The sequence below is a fragment of the Eptatretus burgeri genome, chromosome 15 (genome assembly GCF_056783735.1).
Source record: "Eptatretus burgeri isolate ZD-2024b chromosome 15, Ebu_testis_v1, whole genome shotgun sequence".
In the NCBI taxonomy this organism is placed as follows: Eukaryota; Metazoa; Chordata; class Myxini; order Myxiniformes; family Myxinidae; genus Eptatretus; species Eptatretus burgeri.
This window is the reverse complement of record NC_140975.1, coordinates 33,128,796-33,148,539: the sequence shown is the minus strand read 5'-3', so window position 1 is coordinate 33,148,539 and position 19,744 is coordinate 33,128,796. Positions and strand designations below refer to the sequence as shown.

Below are 19,744 nucleotides of genomic sequence, written 5' to 3'. Positions count from 1 at the left end.
TGACGCCCCTTCTCTCTCGCCTTCTCATCTCTCCCCTCTCTCTCTGTAAATGTATTCACAAATGTCTACAAAGCACAATTAATTCAAACCTTGGGAAAAAACAGCTTTCAAACCCTTGGGAAACAACTGTTTCCCTTTGGAAAATTCAAACCTTGGGATTAATTAATAATTTGAACAATTAATTTAAACCTTGGGAAAAAAACAGCTTTCAAACCTTGGGAAACACTTGAGAAACAGCTGAAACGGATGAAGAACGATATCAAACCTTGAAAAGGCACATACTCGGGTTCCCAGCGTCGATTGTGACATCATACCAAAGGAAGAAGAAGAATTGTGATGTCAATCGTGCAAAAAATAATAATAATAATAATAATAATAATAAATAAACATTAATTGTGACGTCATTCGTGATGTCGTAGCACCGTGTTTTGTCATTGGTTGACAGATAAATGGCCGTAACTTGGGAACCGCTCGTCCGATTGATATCAAACCTCAAAAAGGCACATCTGCGGGTCCTCAGCAATATTCCTGGCAAGTTTCAATCAGATCGGACCGGTGGTCATCGAGAAACGGCGGTCGCATACAGACACACATACAGACAGACACACAGATACACAGACATTGCTGGAATTATCGATAGATATATGTCCTATAGGAGTTTTTCATCGTGATTTCAGATCTGACAATTTTTTTTCACAATACTCATTCTGTAAAATGTAAAATTAACAAACCTCTTCGGGAACGCCCCTAAAAATTCTCCTGAAAGGGGCGTAACCCACATGACGTCAACTACAGGATTACAAAGGCTGCACGTAAATTAATCGGGTTGGTGGTCTACGTGATTCTATTGGCTTCCTGTGTGTTTCCACATTTGATTGGTCGACTCAATCGCTTCATTCATTTCTGCTTTTAAAAAAATCAAACATTTGTTTTTGAATAATGGATGGCATGGACTTTCACTTGTCTGGTAGCAACAGTGAGTGTGAGAGAAATGAAGGATTTTGGTCTGAATCACATGAAGAATTGTCAGATAACGTAGTCACGGGAGGTGAAGTTCAGGCAGCTGGAAATGAAATACGGCCTTTGCAGTACGAGCCCGAAGCAGGACAAGCAGAGGAAAATGGCGATGAAATTCCCGGAGTTCATGATGATCGGGAGGACATCGAAGGAAGACTCGGAAATAATAACTGGTTAGACTAAATCCTATTCGTAATTCAATAATGTAAATTCGACTTGCATACTGCTCGATATCAGAAATATTTTAGTGAGGTGACATGAACAGCGCAGCGGACATGTTTCTCCGTGGCGAATTAATCACAAACAAGGCCGGCGCATGTCATCGGCCGTATCTCTCCGTGCATAAAACGAAGCAATCTCGCTGTCCGGATACGATGAAAACTTATGTGCAGAACACACCTTGTGACACAATTGTCTCGAGTAGTCCGATAAATCTGACGTTCTGTTGCATTTTTATTTATTTTATTCCTACTGTCGTCATGTAGCACCAGTAGAAAACAATGAAAAAAAAGAGAATAATAAATAAAAGCTACAGCACGTCAGATTTATCGGCCTAGTCGGACGGACGATGGATTTATCGGACTAGTCTAGACTCTAGAGATCTCGAGTCAATCCACTCTGTGCGAGTTTCTGTATGTGACGTCAACGCTGCCATTCGATGAAGTCAACTTTTTTTAGGGGCGGGGCATAGCAAGTTGTGAAAAGCACAATAAATGATCGAAATATTGCTCTAATTATCCCATTTTTGATTAAAAAAAAAACCGGTGATTTCTTCACTCGGAAGGTCAAGTTAATATATAAATAACCAGAAAGTTTTGCATGTCAGGGGACCTTTAAAATGGAAAATAAATGAAAACGTTGAAAGATGGGTTGGCAATCTTGATCTCAATATGTACTAATCTATTGTTACCCCGCACACACACAGCACAAAGTGGGATTAAGCAATTGGTTCACTCTGTCAGTCTACAGACGTCAATCCATGGTATAAAATTCAATATAAATCGAATAGTTTCTCTATTTTGAGCACTGCAGAACACGGATTGGAACACAAACTGATACACATTTATCTCCACCATGTTTATCGATACTTGAGCTATTGGAGCACGTGCTACGCATTTCATTACAAACTAGAAGGGCACTCAGTAGAGCACATACCTCCGCCATGCAATTCCTGATCCACGAGAACATATCTGGCCCAATACATTTTTGAAGTATACTATACAGTACTATATCGTTTTTGGCCCTATCTCTCAATGGCGAAGAATCACTTAAAAAGTTAAATAATTCTCGTATCTAGATTCGGATCTTCACCAAAATCAAATCAAATCAATTCGTCCTTGCCACACACACACGTCTACCAAGTTTTACCCGAATCCGTCCAAAACTTTTTGAGATATCGTTTTACATATGTTGGTTTAGCCCTATCAATGGTGAAGAATCACTTTAAAAATTCAAAAATTCTCGAATCCAGATCTTCACCAAAATCTAATCAGTTCGTTGTTGTCACACACCAAACCTGTCCACAAATTTCATCCGGATCCATCCACAACTTTTTGAGATATCCTGCACACAGACAATCAGACAGAAAGGGGTGAAAACATAACCTCCTTCACCTAAGGTGGGCAGAGGTTATGTTTTCACCCCATCTCTGAATAGGGCATCTCAAAAAGTTGCTGATGGCTGCAGACAAAAAAAAAACTAAAAATACAAAACTTTGTGGATAGGTTGGGTGTGTGACAAGGACGAATCGATTTGATTTTGATGAAATACTGTACTGTTGAGAAATTATAAATGATTCTTCAACATTGAGAGATGGGGCCAAACATGATATATCGCATTATATTACAAAAAGTGATGGACATGTTATGACAAAACTAGGTGGATGATTTGGTTTGGTGGTAAGAGCAAGCTGACTCGATTTTGGTTCAGGTCCGGATCCAGATCCGACCTATCAGTGGAATACAAAAATGGAAACTGTTCAGCCTGGCGGAGGTATGCGCTCTTCTGAGTGCCATTCTGTGATAAATCGTCTGATCTCAATATCTACCAATCATCACAGAACAGTTCACAATTTGCTGTTGATGAATCCTCTGATCTGGGTGACTACAGTCATATACTGGGCTGTCTTTGAAATTCCATTTGTGGAGGTGGTGTGACGTCCTTGCAAGGAGAGTACAGATCCTGCTGACCGCAAACCACTGTTTCCAGGGGAGGCTGAAACATGGAGGCTCTTCTGTCAGATCACTCACCACTTATTTGGTAACAATGTTGTTATCTGTCCAGAGATTGTCCCACTCGCCCTTTGTGTTAAACCACACATTACTCAAAACATTTGCAAGGCCCCAGAAAGGTTTGCGTGACTTGAGTCATATTGGAAGCTCTGGGTTGGCTTTGAGGGAGTCAAACTCTCTCAACATTCTTGCCTTGCGCACATCAGGTGGTGGGATGTGAACAAGACTAGGAGCCACCGCAAGGGTGTTGATTTCAGTGTACCACTGCTGATTATCTACATTAGTGTTTCCAGAACAGTGGCAAAGTCTTTTATGCGGCTGCTCTCTGCCCAAACAGGAGAACAGTATTCCGCTGCAGAGTCCACAAGAGAAAGGCAATGCGAAGAGAACATGATCCCCAGCTGGTGCCTGCTAGTTTCCAGATGATGTGTAACCCAGTCTTGATCTTTTCTGTTTGATGTTTTAGGTGTTCACAGAATGTGAAGCTACAATCAAGGGTGACTCCAAGGTACTTGGGGAACAGTTCATTATTGACTGGTTTGCCCCAAAAGAAAACCTGGAGTTTGTCGAGATAGAATGTGGTAACTGTAGTCTTAGTTAGGTTTGGGCAGAGGCACCAGTAGATGAAGTATTGCTCCATTACCGTAAAGTCTGGCCCCGTCCTATTCTTGATCTTTATAAGAGAGGTATCTGACTCTCTGGAAAATGCTCTTTATCTATTTGATGACTCCACCCTATGCCATGACATCCCTCATCCTTCAGACAGGTTGGCTGCAGTCTCTTCCCTCTCTTGAGACCATGACAAAAAAAAAACATCACAAGAGGTTGCTGGTCAAACACTTGGAATATGTCTTTCAATCCAGACAAATGTCACACGCTCATTCTCTCCCTCTCTGAAATGACCTTGAGGCAACCCACCCCAATCCAGTCTACTTTCTCAACAATCTTCTTGAGGAAGTTCAGTCATTCAAATTCCCTGGTCTCACTATCAGCCAAAATCTTTCTTGGGCAAACCACATTTCAAAATTGGCCTCTAAAGGCAGCCGCTGACTGGGCATCTCCATCGTACAAAGTCCTTCCTTGGCACTCCTGAACTCCTATCCACCTGCAAGGCCTTCGTCCACAGTTTTATGGAGTACTGTTCTACCGTCTGGGCTGGCTCCCCTGCCTCACATCTTGCTCAGGTTGATGCCGTGGAAACCAAGGCCTTCAAGATTATTGGAATCCCCTGTGCTGAAGCTGAGTGTATGGGCTTATCACATCACTTCAATGCAGACAGGTCGATGGTCTCTCAATCTTCGACCGCCTCCTTTCTGGTCTTGCACCCTCTGCTCTTTCCGTGCTTTGTCCCATCCCCCAGGTGGCTGCAGGGCTCACACGGTCCACTATCAACCCCCTTCTGGTAAAACTACCTAAATCCAGGATCGCTCACTCAACCCAATTGTTGTTCCTGTGGAATCAACTTCCACATTCTCTTCATTCTCATTCTTCCCAACAGGTCTTCAAGACAGCTGTTGACCAGCATCTCAGATCGTCCCCAATCCAAAACTCTGTTTTCTACCCTGGTTAAGCCGACCCAAATCCATCCTAATTTCCCAGTTTTTCCTCCTTGGAGTTTCCTTCTCCATGCATGCGTGTTTTGCATTCTGTTTATGTCTGTTCCATCCTGATCAGTTCAGTGTGCTAGCTCTCCCAGGAACCTTGACTCTGTGTACAAAAAATAACGTCCTGACAGAGTACTGCTGAGATCTTTAAGGTTGATTGCTTGGGTAGCAAGGGCAAGATCAACTGCATCGGCAAACTTTCTGGAGGTGGTGTACAAGGCACGTTGATTAGGATTGGAGCAAAGACAGAACTTTGGGAAAGAACATCATTCAGAGTCCTAACAGAGTTCGTTTGATCTTCGTTTGCCAAGCATAGAAGAAAGGACACGGATTGTGGCTTGGCACTGGAAAAGTCTGGCAGCTTTCAGCAGAAGACCATGTCGCTATACCATAAAAAAAAAGCTAGTTAAAGGTCAAATACTGCAACACCTGTCTTGAGCACATGATGGTAGCCAGCCTCAAAGTGGGTGGTAAATGCAAGCACTTGATCAACATAGCTGCTACCAGATCTGAAGCTGGTTTGTTGCTTGAGAAGCTGGGTCTCCACCAGTGGAGAGAGCCGGGCCAGAAGGACACTACTTGTATGTCAAACATAGCAGAGATAGGGGCCGATAGCTAGATGGGTCAGCAGCAGGATTCCTTGGCTCAAGGATGGCAATGACTTTAGCCTCTCTCCAGGTTGATGATAGACTCCATTTGCATGAATGGTAGTGAAAAGAGGATTCAACCAATCACGTCCATAAGGTCCCAAGTTCTTCAATAATTCAGGATAGATGCCATCAATTCCTGCTGCTTTCCTTGCTTTGGTGGAGGGAAGGCCAGTATCAATGTCAGCCCTGGTGTAGGGGGAATAAAGCAGGGATATCGGAGATGATGCAATGGTCTTGAAGTGTTTTTTTACGGACTTCACGGCGAGCCTCCTGAAATCATTCCAAACGAGAAACTTACTGTTTTTAAGGATTTCAAAGGATACAAACAGGGACAAAGAACTGATATAACACGTTAAATAAGGTGGTGTAAAAAATGGTGCATCAACGGTGGTGAAACTTCAAATTCAATGTTTTGTGGTTTTTTTTTCTCCTCCAGCGTTTAAACCTTTTATTATATTTCAAATTAAATTTTGAACTGCTTGAATTGTATACTTTTTGATACTTGAACACTGCATTGTTATTATTATTTTTTTTAAACTTGAACACTGAAGAACACAAAGCACCTTGTTGGCACTTCCAAAACCCTCCAGTTTAGCAGTACTTGGACAAAATATTTGGGGGAAATAGAGATTCAGACAAAACGGCGGCTCGCCCGGTAATATAGCTTGCGCTTGGAAACAAAAAAAGCAAGAGGTGAAAATACCCGTCCCTCGTCCTTTTTCTCTAGAAACATATACGGCATTCTATGAACTCTAATTTTTTTATTTTTTAACTTTAACACATGACCAAGGCTAGACGAAGAGATGGTTGCAAGGGTTAAAAAAAAAATGGGAGTAGAGGTGGACAAGCAATGGAATGAACTAATCGGAAAAGAAAAGAGAAAAAGAGGGGCGGAAACACCATAAGCTTAACGCAAGAAGGTTGGGCTCGGTAGTATTATTAGGGGTAGAAAAGACTGAGCAAGGATGGTTATGACATACCAGTGTTGCACTGCCTACTGTAAGCCCTGGAGGGAAGAGTAAGATTGAACAACTTCAGAAAAGCAGTTCCACAGACTGAATAAAAAGAGTGAAGGTCAGATGTGATCCTGGATTTTGGGAATTTATTGAAAACCTTTCAGCAATAAAGGTGCCTGAAACCATACAAAGTCTCCTCCATCGAGTCGAATCATCGCTCCATTGGCCTCGGTCGTCTCTCCGTGAGCATCCGGTGAACTGACCAATCGGATGTTGCGGTGCATTCCACGACTCGGCTCGTGGAACGAGAGTTTAGGATGAAACCAGTCCACGTCACAATCCCTTTGCGCAAGGAACATGATCGCAGTGGTGGTCGGTGTACCGGGAGGTAGAGCGCCAAACAAGTCCTGTCGAAAAATCTCCCGGAATATCTCACGTGAACAATGACCGGGATGTAATTTGGCGCTGCTTGCCACATGCATCTCTCTCATGTCTAGTTCGTGAACCTCACGTGGGCTCATGAGACCACCACCGATCAGAAGCAACATTCTCGGCACCACTGACATGAAGAACAGAGTTTCCAGATGTTCAAAAAGCTCGGTCATATTAGCAAGCATCTGCACAGCTTCACGACCACTGTGTGCAATGCGAGAGGTGGCGAGTGATCTTGCCTCCGCTACTGTATCTAATTCTTGGATCTGAAAATGCACACATCCACAGACAAACATGCCTGAGTTAAGAATAAACATTTATTACTCCAAAAAAAAAAAAAATGAATTGCATTCTCAAAGTGATTTAACAAAGAGTTTCTTAAATTGATATGAGACGATGTCAGAAAATGATGGAATTCCTCTCTCCAGTGCATCCCACTCTGTGTGCATTTACCCAAAACTTCCTTATCCTCCATTTACTCAAGATTATTGAAAGATTATTTGCCTAAACGTCTGTGCGTACGATCTGATCCATATCAAATAAATAACACAGAACACCTATCCCTCCCTTGATTGATTGGCGAAGTTTGTGCGTCGGTGACGGATTCATCCACAACGACATTCGGATGTCGTGATGCAAAGTTGTGTACAAGGAAAGTTACATCGATTCGATGAAAAGGCACTCATTGTATTTTGTATACAAGGTCAAGACTCGTGGAGGAGCTAGAACAGAATGGATCAGGACGTAACAGAACAAAAGGAATAACATGGTTGAAGGATAAAAGAGAGAGAGAGAGACTTGTGCAAACAATGGGTATGGGGAGGAATGATGGGTAGGGGTGGACACATGTGGTAGACAACATGGATACAGAAGCAAACTCTCAGGAAGGAAAAACTAGAAATTTGAAATGAGGTGGGAAAGGGGTGAAGATGGGTGAGGGGGGGGGAGAGGAGAAAAAATAATGGTTTTGGATTGGGGATAATCTGAGATGGTGGTGAACAGCAGTCTTGAAGACCTTGAGGGAAGAATGGGATTAGAAGAGAATGCAGAAGTTGATTCCACAGGCAGGGAACAAGAGGGGAACAATTGAGTGGAGGTGAGCGGTGATCATGGATTTTTTTTGGGAGTTCAAGTAACATTTTACTGGAACAAAAAAAATCTCCCCAAATACAGCTCTGGCTCGACTATGGTAATAAACTCGATATTTTCCCTTTGGAGGTTAATATTTACGAGCTTAATGGTCGGTCAAAAAAAACATTTCCAGCCAATGATGAGCCGTGGCCGTGGTGGTGTAACCATACGAGTTCCCCAACGAGGAACTTCAATGTAGGAGGAAATTCGGCCCAAAGCCTGGGCGCTGGTGGCCAAACTACAGTTGTTTGTCCGTGCTCTCTCCTTTTTTAAATATCAGTGTCCCAGCTCTTCCACAAGACTCAACTATGTACACAAAAAAAACAAAATAAACCAATGTAACCCGCAGGGTGACCCGTATCTTGCCAAAAGGTGACCACGTGTGACTTCTTTAAGGTCACACTGAGGTGAACAGAGCTGCTATCCACCAGGAGCGACTCCTTGAGGAATATCTGCCTACGAGAGATTCCGATGAGAATCGTTCTACAGAGTAACCATGAAAAATATGCTTTTGCCTCATAACGTCACCAAATGACGTCATAATGTCTCAAGCTTGACATATCTAGAAAGCACTCATCGAGGTGTTCAATTTGAGGTACTACACGATATGGTTCCTAAAACATGAAAATTTGACCTTGGGGTCAAATATGTTTGACCTTTGGTGCTAACCATGAAAGTCAAGGCCAATCGCCACCAAAAATTAATCAGCTGAGCACCAGACCATGAACTATATTCCCATGAAGTTTGAAGACGATCCGATCAAAATTACTCAAAAAAATAAGGGTTTCGTCGACTCCCCTGATTTGCAACAAAGTGACCTTGACCTTTGACCTTGACCTTCAAAATTTTGTGCACTGAAAGGGACCTCTATAGGCCTCTGATATACGAAGTTACAAAAAATTCCAATGATAACTGTGCTCTGCAGAATTTTTTATACGTGATTACAGACAAACAAACAAAAAAAACAGACAAGCTGACTAACATATCTTACAAAAAACTTCGTTTTGGCAAAATAATAAATCATTCCTCAGTGTCAAACAAGGAAACAGAACATTTTAAAACTTCGGTACGATTCGACCCCAAGGTTTGAACCACCGACCTACTAGAGTTAGAGTGAACTCACGAGGAATTACACCACCGAGTCTGGTTAATAATTTTTATTATTATTTCCACTTACTTATAGGGGGGGGGTCACCCGAGAACGTTTTTAGCTTAAGTCTTTCACGAACCGGATGGTCAGGCCCAACAATCGACTGAAGGCGATGATTGTGCGGGAATATGTAATTTGTTCAAGATGCCTCTCCCCTCCTCATATCTACTCTTCACTTTGACAAAGGGATAACTCACGGATTCTTTGTTAAAACACCCTGAGGTCTCCAACGTGCACGACCTCATATGATAACAGACTAAACAGCCAATTTAAGGCCCATCACTTGGTGACAATTCTGGAGTTTATAGTCAGGCCTGGACTCTGGAATCGAACCCATATTAGACCACTCATTGGGAAGCACCCCCTTCCCAGCAGACCCTCATTCCCTCCAACTCATCCCTTATTTATTTATTTATTTTAACTTTACCGATGGAACCCACAACAGTATCTCCAGGCTGATTAATACTTGACGTTTACTATCCCACTGATGGGCCGGATCGGGATTCGGACCTGAAGCAAAATCGACTCGGCTTGTTCTCGTCACCTGAACCAACTCATTCATACAAAGTTATTTTCGTAACTCGTCCACAATTTTTTTTTGAGCCATCATGTACTATAAATCTTGTTTTTAACCGCAGGACGCCGTACCTCGCGTCTCCTCCGGGACTCGAACATAACCAGTTGGTCATAAGGTCTTGGAAACTGGCCCCTCTCGTACAGAACGTACTTGATGACGTCACAGGCGAAGCGAAAGGGTCCGCCACGTGCCACGGCTCCCGCCAGCTCTACCCGGCACTCCCTGGCTTCGGTTCGCAGGCCGCGCATGTCGTCACCAACGAGTCCTGTCCAGAATTATGAACGTTTGTTGATCGTAGAGCTTGTCAAAGATTCTAACGAAAGCAGAAGTATAAGCAGACCCCAACTTCCCCCGCAAATAAAGAACAGTGCTCAAATTTAGCCGGATCGCTGTGATTGGTTACTTCGGCTCCAATCAGAGTGGTCGGTGTGATGACGATTCCGGATGTCGTTATTTCAAAATCTCACATTAAAAAGAAAAACAATACTGTACAACAAAATTATTACCTTAATAATCTTTTCATATTCCCCATTTTACTTCTTACGTACACGTCGGTTAATAAACTCTCAATGCTTTGGATTACTTCCGGTTAGCGACGACCGCCGCCATTTTAGCGCGGTGAAAACAACTCCTTAACGACGAGTTGAACGCCGCTGCTGGCTGTGATAATGTTCGTCATTCTTGCGGTGTAATCCATTCAAATGTCGTTCGATTATCTGTAGATCTGAGCTGCGATGTTAAACGTAATTATGAGGTGAAATTGGATGCGATTGGGCGACGAAAGTGTCCTTCTCAGCATCTACAGTACTAGTGCGTGCCCGTACGTGCGTGGCCGTACGTGCAAAAAAAAAATGGAAAAAAAAGAATTGTGACGTCATAGCATCGTGTCCTGTCATTGGTTTGGTAAATAAATGGGAACTTGGGAAACAGCTGAAACGGATGAAGAAGAACGATATCAAACCTTAAAAAGGCACATACTCAGGTCCCCAGCGTCAATTATGACGTCATATCAAACGAAGAAGAATTGTGACGCCAATTGTGACGTCATAGCACCGTGTCCTGTCATTGGTTTGGTAAATAAATGGGCACTTGGGAAACAGCTGAAACGGATGAAGAAGAACGATATCAAACCTTAAAAAGGCACATACTCAGGTCCCCAGCGTCAATTGTGACGTCATATCAAACGAAGAAGAATTGTGACGCCAATTGTGACGTCATAGCACCGTGTCCTGTCATTGGTTTGGTAAATAAATGGCCATAACTTGGGAAGGACTTGTCCGATTAATATCAAACCTTGAAAAGGCACATACTCAGGTCCCCAGCAATATACCTGGCAAGTTTAAATTAGATCGGACCAGTGGTTGTCGAGAAACAGTGGTCACAGACACACACACATACACACACACACACACACACACACACACACACACACACACACACACACACACACACACACACACACACACACACACACACAGATTGCTGGAATTATAGATAATAAACAAACTGTTTGGAATGAAGATGCCATGTCATAGCCACGTGCTCACGCATTGAATATGTTGACGTGCCACTTGGTAGAAAGTCACCGTGGGTTATGTTAGTGATATCATAATTCATGAAATAATTTCCTTTTATATAATAGAATGGTAGTACTATTGTGTAGACACTGTATGTGTCCCAAACAAGTCATCAGTGTTTTGTTAACATCTTTGCACTTTGGAAAGAGGGAAAGGATAAATCTTGTTGTTGACCTCTGTCTGCACTATCAAAGGGATTGCTTTGTCAGCCAAAAAGACTGCTTTGTAATAACACAGCTGGGCTTCCCAGTCCACCAGGGTAAAACAACATGTGGGAGGTGACCTTGCTGGTGGAAGATAAGACAAGGAAAATAAATCGAAGTGTCGAAATCTCACTACAAATCGAAGTGTCAACATCACCGTCATACCGAAGAAAAATAAGTAAATAAATAAATAAATAAAAACCAGGGAGTCTGGAACACTGACGCTAAACATTACCTCAACGTGTTTCAACTTACGAGTAACTTACAAGTAACGTGTGTCGACGTGTGTCAACGATCGTGTAATGTGCCTACAACACGTTACTCATAGGTGAGAATTAAGTTTCAGGTATGCTAAACATTACCTTGACGTGTGCATCGTTTGAGAATGTCAATATCTCTGACCTTGATTTCACAGATGATGCAGTCATTTTGCAGAGACTTTAGATATCCTTTTGGGGGCCCTCAAGGTGCTGAATGAGGAGTTGGAGCCGCTGGGATTACGGGTTTCCTGGGTCAAAACTAAGATCAAGGCTTTCGGTGACATCTTGGATGCTGCTGTCCGGTCTGTGCCTGTTTGTGGTGAGGATGTTGAGGTCACGGAGAGATTCACTTACCATGGCAGTGATATTCATGTCTCTGCTGGCTGTGAGTCAGAGGTCAATAGACGTCTGGGTCGGGCCTGGGGAGTCATGGATTCACTGGATAATGGGGTGTGGCGCTGCCGGTACCAGTGCGGGAGGACGAAAGTCCGAGTCTTCAGGTCCTTGGTGTTTCAGTCTTGATCTATGGATGTGAGACTTGGACTCTGACCAAGGATCTGAGACGGAGACTTAATTCCTTGGAAGCAGTTCTCTTTGGAGAATCCTTGGCTACCGCTGGTTGGACTTTGTGTTGCTGAGAGAGACTCAAATGAGATTTGTTACCTGCATAGTCCATGAGCATGAGCTGCGGCTGGATGGACATGTGGCTCGTTTTCCTGACGCTGATCCTGCTCACCAGATTCTCTCAGCGAGGGAGTCTCGTGAGTGGAGGAGACCAATGGACTGACCACGTGCGTCCTGGTTGCAGAAGGTTGATCGGAATCTCAAGTAGATGGGGATGGGCCAGGTATCTGCCTGGGGGATGGCCAGAAAGTGGACGCAGTGATGCGCTGCTCTGGCGCATGCTCCCATACCTGACCTGACCTGTGTATACATATATGCCTGGTGTTGGCTTAATGGTTATGGTGGTGGGTTTGGGATCCTCGGATCCTGAATTCAAATAATACTTGGTTGTTGAATTAATACCAGGTGGGGTTGACACTGCCTGTCATCCTTCTGAGGTCGGCAAAATGAATACTAGCATGCTGGTATCCTGTGTCGGAGTGGCGACCCGTCCAGGATTGTGCCCAATAGCCAAGGAGACTGCTTAGGCAGCATCAACGTTCTGCACGTTGGTCCCAATGGATGGATGGTCCCAATGGATGGATGGACGGATGGAGTGTATATACACATATACGTACATGTATACATACAAATGTTTTCAAAAACAATTTACTTTTATTGATCATACAGGTGTATACACTGACATTTATTTAAGTACATTAACTGTCATGCCAGGCTTCCTCCAGTTGTAAGATTTATTTGATGCTTGTCTGACTTTGAGTGCAACAAAATACGTTTGTTCTCAACGCTTCTGAGGCATAGACAGCTTGGGACACAATTACAAGGAAATCTAACACAGCCACAGGTGGAAGCCATTCAGCTCTTCATGCCTGCACGAACACCACACCAACCTATCTACACAAGAACCAAGGAAGAAAATGCAAAAAAAGTTTTTAAATAATGAAATAATGTTTTTTGTACTTTTTGTGGTTGATTTTTTTCTTCCCCTCGAGGAGGGGGCATGGGCTTGATTAAAAACACACAACGTCAACCACACAACCCCCCTTGACCACACCCCCACCAACAGCACTCAGTACACATGTCCACAATCACTAATCAATGCTCAAACTACCAAAAAGTCTTATCAACATCCCCTTACCCCTCTATCTCCATAACTTCCAGGTACCTGTCTAATTCTAATTTAAGCTTTTCTACTTTTTCTGCTGCCACTACCTTTCCATGGAGACCATTCCATGCATTAACTACTCTCTAAGTGAAAATCCCCTGCCTTACTACCATCTTAACTCTCCTCTTCTTTACTCTCAAGCTCTGGCCGCCGGTCCCCTGGTCCATCACTGTCTACTCTTATTCCACCTATACCTTTCATTATCTTAAACATCTCTATCATATCTCCTCGTAACCGCCTCCTTTCTGGTGAATAAAGCCCCGTATCCTTCAACCGCTCCTCATAGATGAGTTGAGCTCGGCCGGAATCAATCTAGTAGCCCTACGCTGAACCTTCTCAATGGGATCTATGTCCTTCTGGAACTGTGGTGACCAAAACTGCACACATTATTCTAGATGTGGCCCTCACTAAATTCCTGTGCAATGCCAACACCACCTCTTGATTTATATATGATCCCTCTTCGAATACAACCTAAAACCCTATTTGCTCTACCTAGCTGCCTGGCACTTTGGCGTGCTTACCTCCCATATCTATTACTACCCCCAGTACAGATCCTTCTCCTGTGTGACATGCTTCAAAATTACCCCTTGCATCATGTAATCTCTATTTTCATTGTTCTTTCCCATCCCCAACACCTTTCACTTGCTTCGGTTAAATTCCATCTGCCAATCTTTTGCCCAATCAATGCAAGTATCAATACTTTCCTGAATCTGATCACCACTCCCTCTGCTATCCACCTTACCTCCAAGCTTTGTGTCATTTACAAATTTGGAAAACTTACTCTTCACCCCATTATCCAAATCGTTGATGTAAATAATGAATCGTAATGGTCCGAGTACTGATCCCTGAGATACCCCACTACTCGCATCCTTCCACTACCACTCACAGCCACTCTTTGCTTCCTACCACTAAACCAGTTTGCAGTAAGCCTGTAAGCCTGCCATCTCACTTTCATCACGAACCACTCTCCCGGTGCTATTCCTCAACTGGTCCAACCCTGTTCTTTTGCCTTGATATATTTAAACAAAGCCTTACAATTATGTTTAATATTCTTAGCCATGTCCTTCTCATACTCTTTTTTGGTTTGCCGAGTTATTTTCTTAACTTGCCTCTTTTTACTCCGGTAGTGATATAAATCTAACTCCAGTCCTGTTATTTTGAACCTAACAAATGCCGTCTGCTTCTCCTCAATAGCGTTCCTTATCTCACGACTCAACCACTCTGGACTCTTTCTGCTTCTAGATTTACAAAAGTTCACTTCTCGTTCACAATGCAGATGAAGAACATGTAGTTTAGACAAAGTTTGTAATAATTAGTAATGTGAGGCATGTATTTACATTCTGACAGATGGGATGGATTCCTTGAGTGGGTGAAGGAGAGAACAAGCACCTCTTCTGAGGAGCCTATGGAAAAACAATAACAACATGAAAGTTTAAATACATTGATATCTTCTTATGTTTGAGAAAGGATCCAAGAGAGGGCACAGAAGGAAATGCACTGATGGATCAGATGATCGATTCAAAAGAGAACAAGGTGATTTTGTTTAATCCAGGAAGGGGTGGTAATTGGGGGACGTGGGGGTGGGAGTTAAAGCCATTGTTATTTATCATGCATGGTGATGATCATGGTAATAAATTATCATTCTGAGTGATTTTATAATCACAATTATCTCCCCAATTAAGGATATTCTTCCACTTCATAGAGGGAAGTAGTCACAACTTACGTAAAAAGATAAAGTCCCAAAATTTATTTCAACTTAACATGATCTTGGGGTGAGCTGTAGGCCGGGGGCCAGTGAGACCTTCCTTGCACCCCCCCCCCCACCTTTGTGACAATTTTTCACTGATATCACAGTGTTCATATACATACATATATATATATATATATATATATATATATATATATATATATATATATATATATATATCTCAAGTATCAGAAAAAAGATGTTCCCAGAAAAATAACTCATTTGCACTATGCTTTATTAAGCTGTTTCCATGGCAAACATCAAAAATAGACGAATCTCACAAAGATCGGCAAAATGTCAATATCTCTGTCAAATGTAAACATAAAATCACAAAATTGGTGTCAAATTAAAGCTTATACATTTACGTATTAAAATATAGTTTGTTTTTGCTAATAAGCTCATTTGCATATTAATTAAATTTGACTTGACAATAATTCCCACAAAAATGTAAGCATTTCCATTTTCTTTCCTTGTAATTACCACACATGTCACTTTTTTGTCAAAAAAAACATTACTTAAGTGTTGCCAGATACAAGCCAGGTTGGCGAAAAATATATTTAAAATTTTGAATTTTTTAAAATAGGCTAATTAGCATAAAATACAAAGCACAATGAATCGTTCGAAAATCATGCGAAATCAGATTAATCAATAGAATTAATTACCTGGGCCTGATATAATACATAACTATGACTTATGATGTCTGTTGGTGTTTAAGGGAAACATAACTATTTCCTGTTTGAGTAAAAGTAGTGTAAATAATTTTAAATGCATTGATATGCTAATTAGGATCCGCCATTATGGAAATTTTCATTTTCGTAAAATATCTCAACTTCTGGTACATGGAAATTTGTAAATGAGGAATCTACACATATGTTTGGAGGGTCAAGGAATAAAAGAGAACATATTTCCTTTGTTGTCAGAGATGTAGAATAATGTTTGGATAGCTTAATTACATGCAAAAATGGAAACAGCTTCATAAAGCATAATGCAAATGAGTTATTTTTCTTGGAACATCTTTTTTCTGATACTTGAGATATATATGAGCACTGTGGTATCAGTGAAAAATTGTTGCAGGGGGGGGGGGTGCAAGGTAGGTCCCACTGGCCCCCAGCCTACTGTGTTAGCACCCGGTATCTTTACATTGAACTTCCCCAAAGTCCTGAAGTGCTTACCTGTTGATGGTCCTGAGTATTGTGTGACCCATCAAAACTGTGCTGTTTCTGCTGTTGCTGCTTGTTATAATGGTGAGGCTTCTGTTGCTGAAGCCCCTCAAAACTGTGCTGTTTCTTTTGTTTGTGCCTGTTGTAATGGTGAGGCTTCTGTTGCTGAAGCCCCTCAAAACTGTGCTGTTTCTTTGGTTTGTGCCTGTTCTAATGGTGAGGCTTCTGTTTTTGTTGAAGCCTCTCAAAACCGCTGCATCCTCGACCCACGGTGAGGCTTCTCTTTCTGATGGTATCGCCTATCAACACCGTGGGGTTTTTCTTGCTGCTGCCACTGATTCCTGTTCTCATGGTAAGGCCTCTGATGGTATTGCCTGTCACCACCGTGGGGTGTGTTTTGTTGCTGCCACTGATTCCTGTCATCATGGTAAGGCCTCTGTTGCTGATGGTATCGCTTGTCACCACCATGGGGTTTGATTTGTTGCTGCCACTGATTCCTGTGCTCATGGTTAGGCCTCTGTTGCTGATGGTATTGCCTCTCACCACCTTGGGGTTTCTCTTCATTTCTCACACTTGTGTATGTCACCTCTCTTTTGTTCTGTGAAAACAACGTACACAAGAGCCTATTCCCTTCTTCGTCATCTCTCTGGTTCTGTTCTTCCCATTCTTTCCGTCTGTGTTCTTCCTGTTCTCGCCGTACCTGTTCTTCCTGCTCGATGCTCTTTTTCTCCTTCATCTCACTTTGCAAGACCTCTTGTTCACATTTATGCACATTATTTTCTCGATCACAAATCTCTTGTTCTCGTTGATCTGCTTCTCGCTGTGTGAATAATACCTCTTTCTCTATTGTGTTAATTTTCTGCACAAATTGCTCTTCTTTGTGGCACATCTCGTTCTCCATTTTGTCTTCATCCTCTTCTCTTTTCCTTATCTCTTTTTCACGCTTTCTGATCTGCTCTTGTTCGTTTCTTTTCTCCTGTTCCTCCATGATTTTGTCAAACTTTTCTTTCTCTTTCAACCATAACTCTTCCTCATGTTTTACTTTTGCATCTTTTTCCAGCACCTCTTGCTCTCTGAGTTGAACGGACAGCTCTCTTTCTTTTACTTTTTCTTCTTTTTGACACATCTTGTTCTCCATTTTGTCTACATCCTCTTCTCTTTTCTTCAGCTCTTTTTCACGCTTTCTGATCTGCTCTTCCTCATTTCTTTTTCTCATGTCTTCTGCAATGCTTTTTCTCTCCTGTTCTTCCATGATTTTCTCAAGCTTTTCTTTCTCTTTCAACCATAACTCTTCCTCATGTTTTACTTTTGCCTCTTTTTCCAGCACCTCTTGCTCTTTCAGTTGAACTGACAGCTCTCTTTCTTTTACTTTTTCTTCTTTTTGACACATCTCGTTCTCCATTTTGTCTACAACCTCTTCTCTTTTCTTCAGCTCTTTTTCACGCTTTCTGATCTGCTCTTCCTCATTTCTTTTTCTCATGTCTTCAATGCATTTATTCTCCTGTTCTTCCATGATTTTCTCAAGCCTTTCTTTCTCTTCCTCATATTTTACTTTTGCATCTTTTTCGAGCACTTCTTGCTCTCTGAGTTGAACGGACAGCTCTCTTTCTTTTACTTTTCCTTCTTTTTGGCACATCTCTTTCTCCATTTTGTCTACATCCTCTTCTCTTTTCCTAAGCTCTTTTTCACACTTTCTGATCTGCTCTTCCTCATTTCTTTTTCTCATGTCTTCTTCAATGCTTTTCCTCTCCTGTTCTTCCATGATTTTCTCAAGCTTTTCTTTCTCTTTCATGCATAACTCTTCCTCATATTTTACTTTTGCATCTTTTTCCATCACCTCTTGCTCTCTGCGTTGAATGGACAGCTCTCTTTCTTTTATGTTTCCTTCTTTTTGACACATCTCGTTCTCCATTTTGTCTACATCCTCTTCTCTTTTCCTTTGCTCTTTTTCACGCTTTCTGATCTGCTCTTGTTCGTTTCTTTTCTTCTCCTGTCCCTCCATGATTTTGTCAAACTTTTCTTTCTCTTTCAACCATAGCTCTTCCTCATGTTTTACTTTTGCATCTTTTTCCAGCACCTCTTGCTCTCTGAGTTGAACGGACAGCTCTCTTTCTTTTACTTTTTCTTCTTTTTGACACAACTCATTCTCCATTTTTTCTACATCCTCTTCTCTTTTCCTTCGCTCTTTTTCATGCTTTCTGATCTGCTCTTCCTCATTTCTTTTTCTCATCTCTTCTGCATTGCTTTTCTTCTCCAGTTCTTCCATGATTTTCTCAAACTTTTCTTTCTCTTTCATGCATAACTCTTTCTCATATTTTACTTTTGCATCTTTTTCCAGCACCTCTTGCTCTCTGAGCTGAACTAACAGCTCTCTTTCTTTTACGCTTTCTTCTTTTTGGTGCATATATTCACTTTCTTCCTGCAGTTTTTCTTTCATTATCAGAGCCTCCTCTTCCTTTGCTTTCTGCATCTCCAATCGTTGGTTTTCTTGTACCTCCTTGAGCAGCAGCTGCTCTTCCTCTCCCTTTTTATTCTGTCGATATTTCCGGCAATGACGAAAACTGCAAGAAACAAAGGAAATATTTCAAAGTTCAAAATACAGTGAAGTACCAAGGATGAAGCATAAAATGTACGTTTATGTAAAACACAAAAATACATGTTCCATGAGTGCAGTGTTGTTTAGAGTTCAAAATATTGAATCTGCAGATGTACCTTAAACAAGGTTAAAGGATGGCTGTAGATTTAAAAAATACCAAGACATAAAACAGGAAAATACAAATATTAAGGAACAAAAAATGGAGAAGCCATTGTGAATAATGAAATACATTGAAGATGAACAAGAAATAAACTGAAAGTGATCTCCTTTGAAAGGCTCAAAGTTCAAGGTGAGTGGTTTAAGCATTAACCAAGTTAATACTCAAGGTCATACCTGCTGTTTGAACAATTTTTTTTTTTACCTGAACCACATCCCACAGAGGATTCAGTCTGGACAAGGACCCAAGGGATGATTCTTATGAAAGACAGAGTAACATCTTTCATGTTTCCGTGACAAGTGTAACCAACCCATGGCTGAACATGACCTTACAACTAGGTGAGTGTGTTCCCCACTCTGATACACACTGCTATCACTCGACTAGACATTAGTTTGTCAAAGTTGATTCTTCTAAAAAATTAAGGACAAAATAGTTTAAAATCTCTGAGCCCTCTCCTCCTTTTGTACCATGACATAATAATATGGATGAAAAGTAACTTGTGTTCAT

At 41.7% G+C, this 19,744-nt stretch overlaps 2 protein-coding genes across 2 annotated transcripts in view; both read right to left on the bottom strand.

Annotated features, from left to right (window-relative positions):
- Window positions 1-6,584: 6,584 nt before the first annotated feature.
- MAD2L1BP (MAD2L1 binding protein) lies at window positions 6,585-10,158 on the bottom strand. The gene is made up of 2 exons (XM_085857346.1): window positions 9,820-10,158; window positions 6,585-7,156 (listed from the first exon to the last, which is right to left on the bottom strand). Exons 1-2 carry the CDS (start codon window positions 9,994-9,996, stop codon window positions 6,605-6,607), a joined length of 729 nt encoding a protein of 242 aa, XP_085713472.1. The 5' UTR covers window positions 9,997-10,158; the 3' UTR covers window positions 6,585-6,604.
- Window positions 10,159-13,084: 2,926 nt separating this feature from the next.
- The window catches only part of LOC147011877 (uncharacterized), a 28,392-nt gene continuing 21,732 nt past the window's right edge, over window positions 13,085-19,744 (bottom strand). Inside the window, exons 8-9 of the mRNA XM_085857342.1 lie at window positions 16,497-19,045; window positions 13,085-14,980 (exon numbers count right to left, since the gene is read on the bottom strand). Coding sequence (XP_085713468.1) covers window positions 16,729-19,045 — 2,317 coding nt within the window. The 3' untranslated portion in view covers window positions 13,085-14,980; window positions 16,497-16,728. The remainder of the gene's footprint in view (window positions 14,981-16,496; window positions 19,046-19,744) is intronic.

Excerpts from the sequence above, each read along its gene's own strand:
- MAD2L1BP (XM_085857346.1), bottom strand. The coding sequence starts at position 9,996 with ATGCGCGGCCTGCGAACCGAAGCCAGGGAGTGCCGGGTAGAGCTGGCG. Across the intron at positions 7,157-9,819 it reads AGTCCCGGAGGAGACGCGAG|ATCCAAGAATTAGATACAGT; the intron begins GTACGGCGTCCT and ends GTGCATTTTCAG.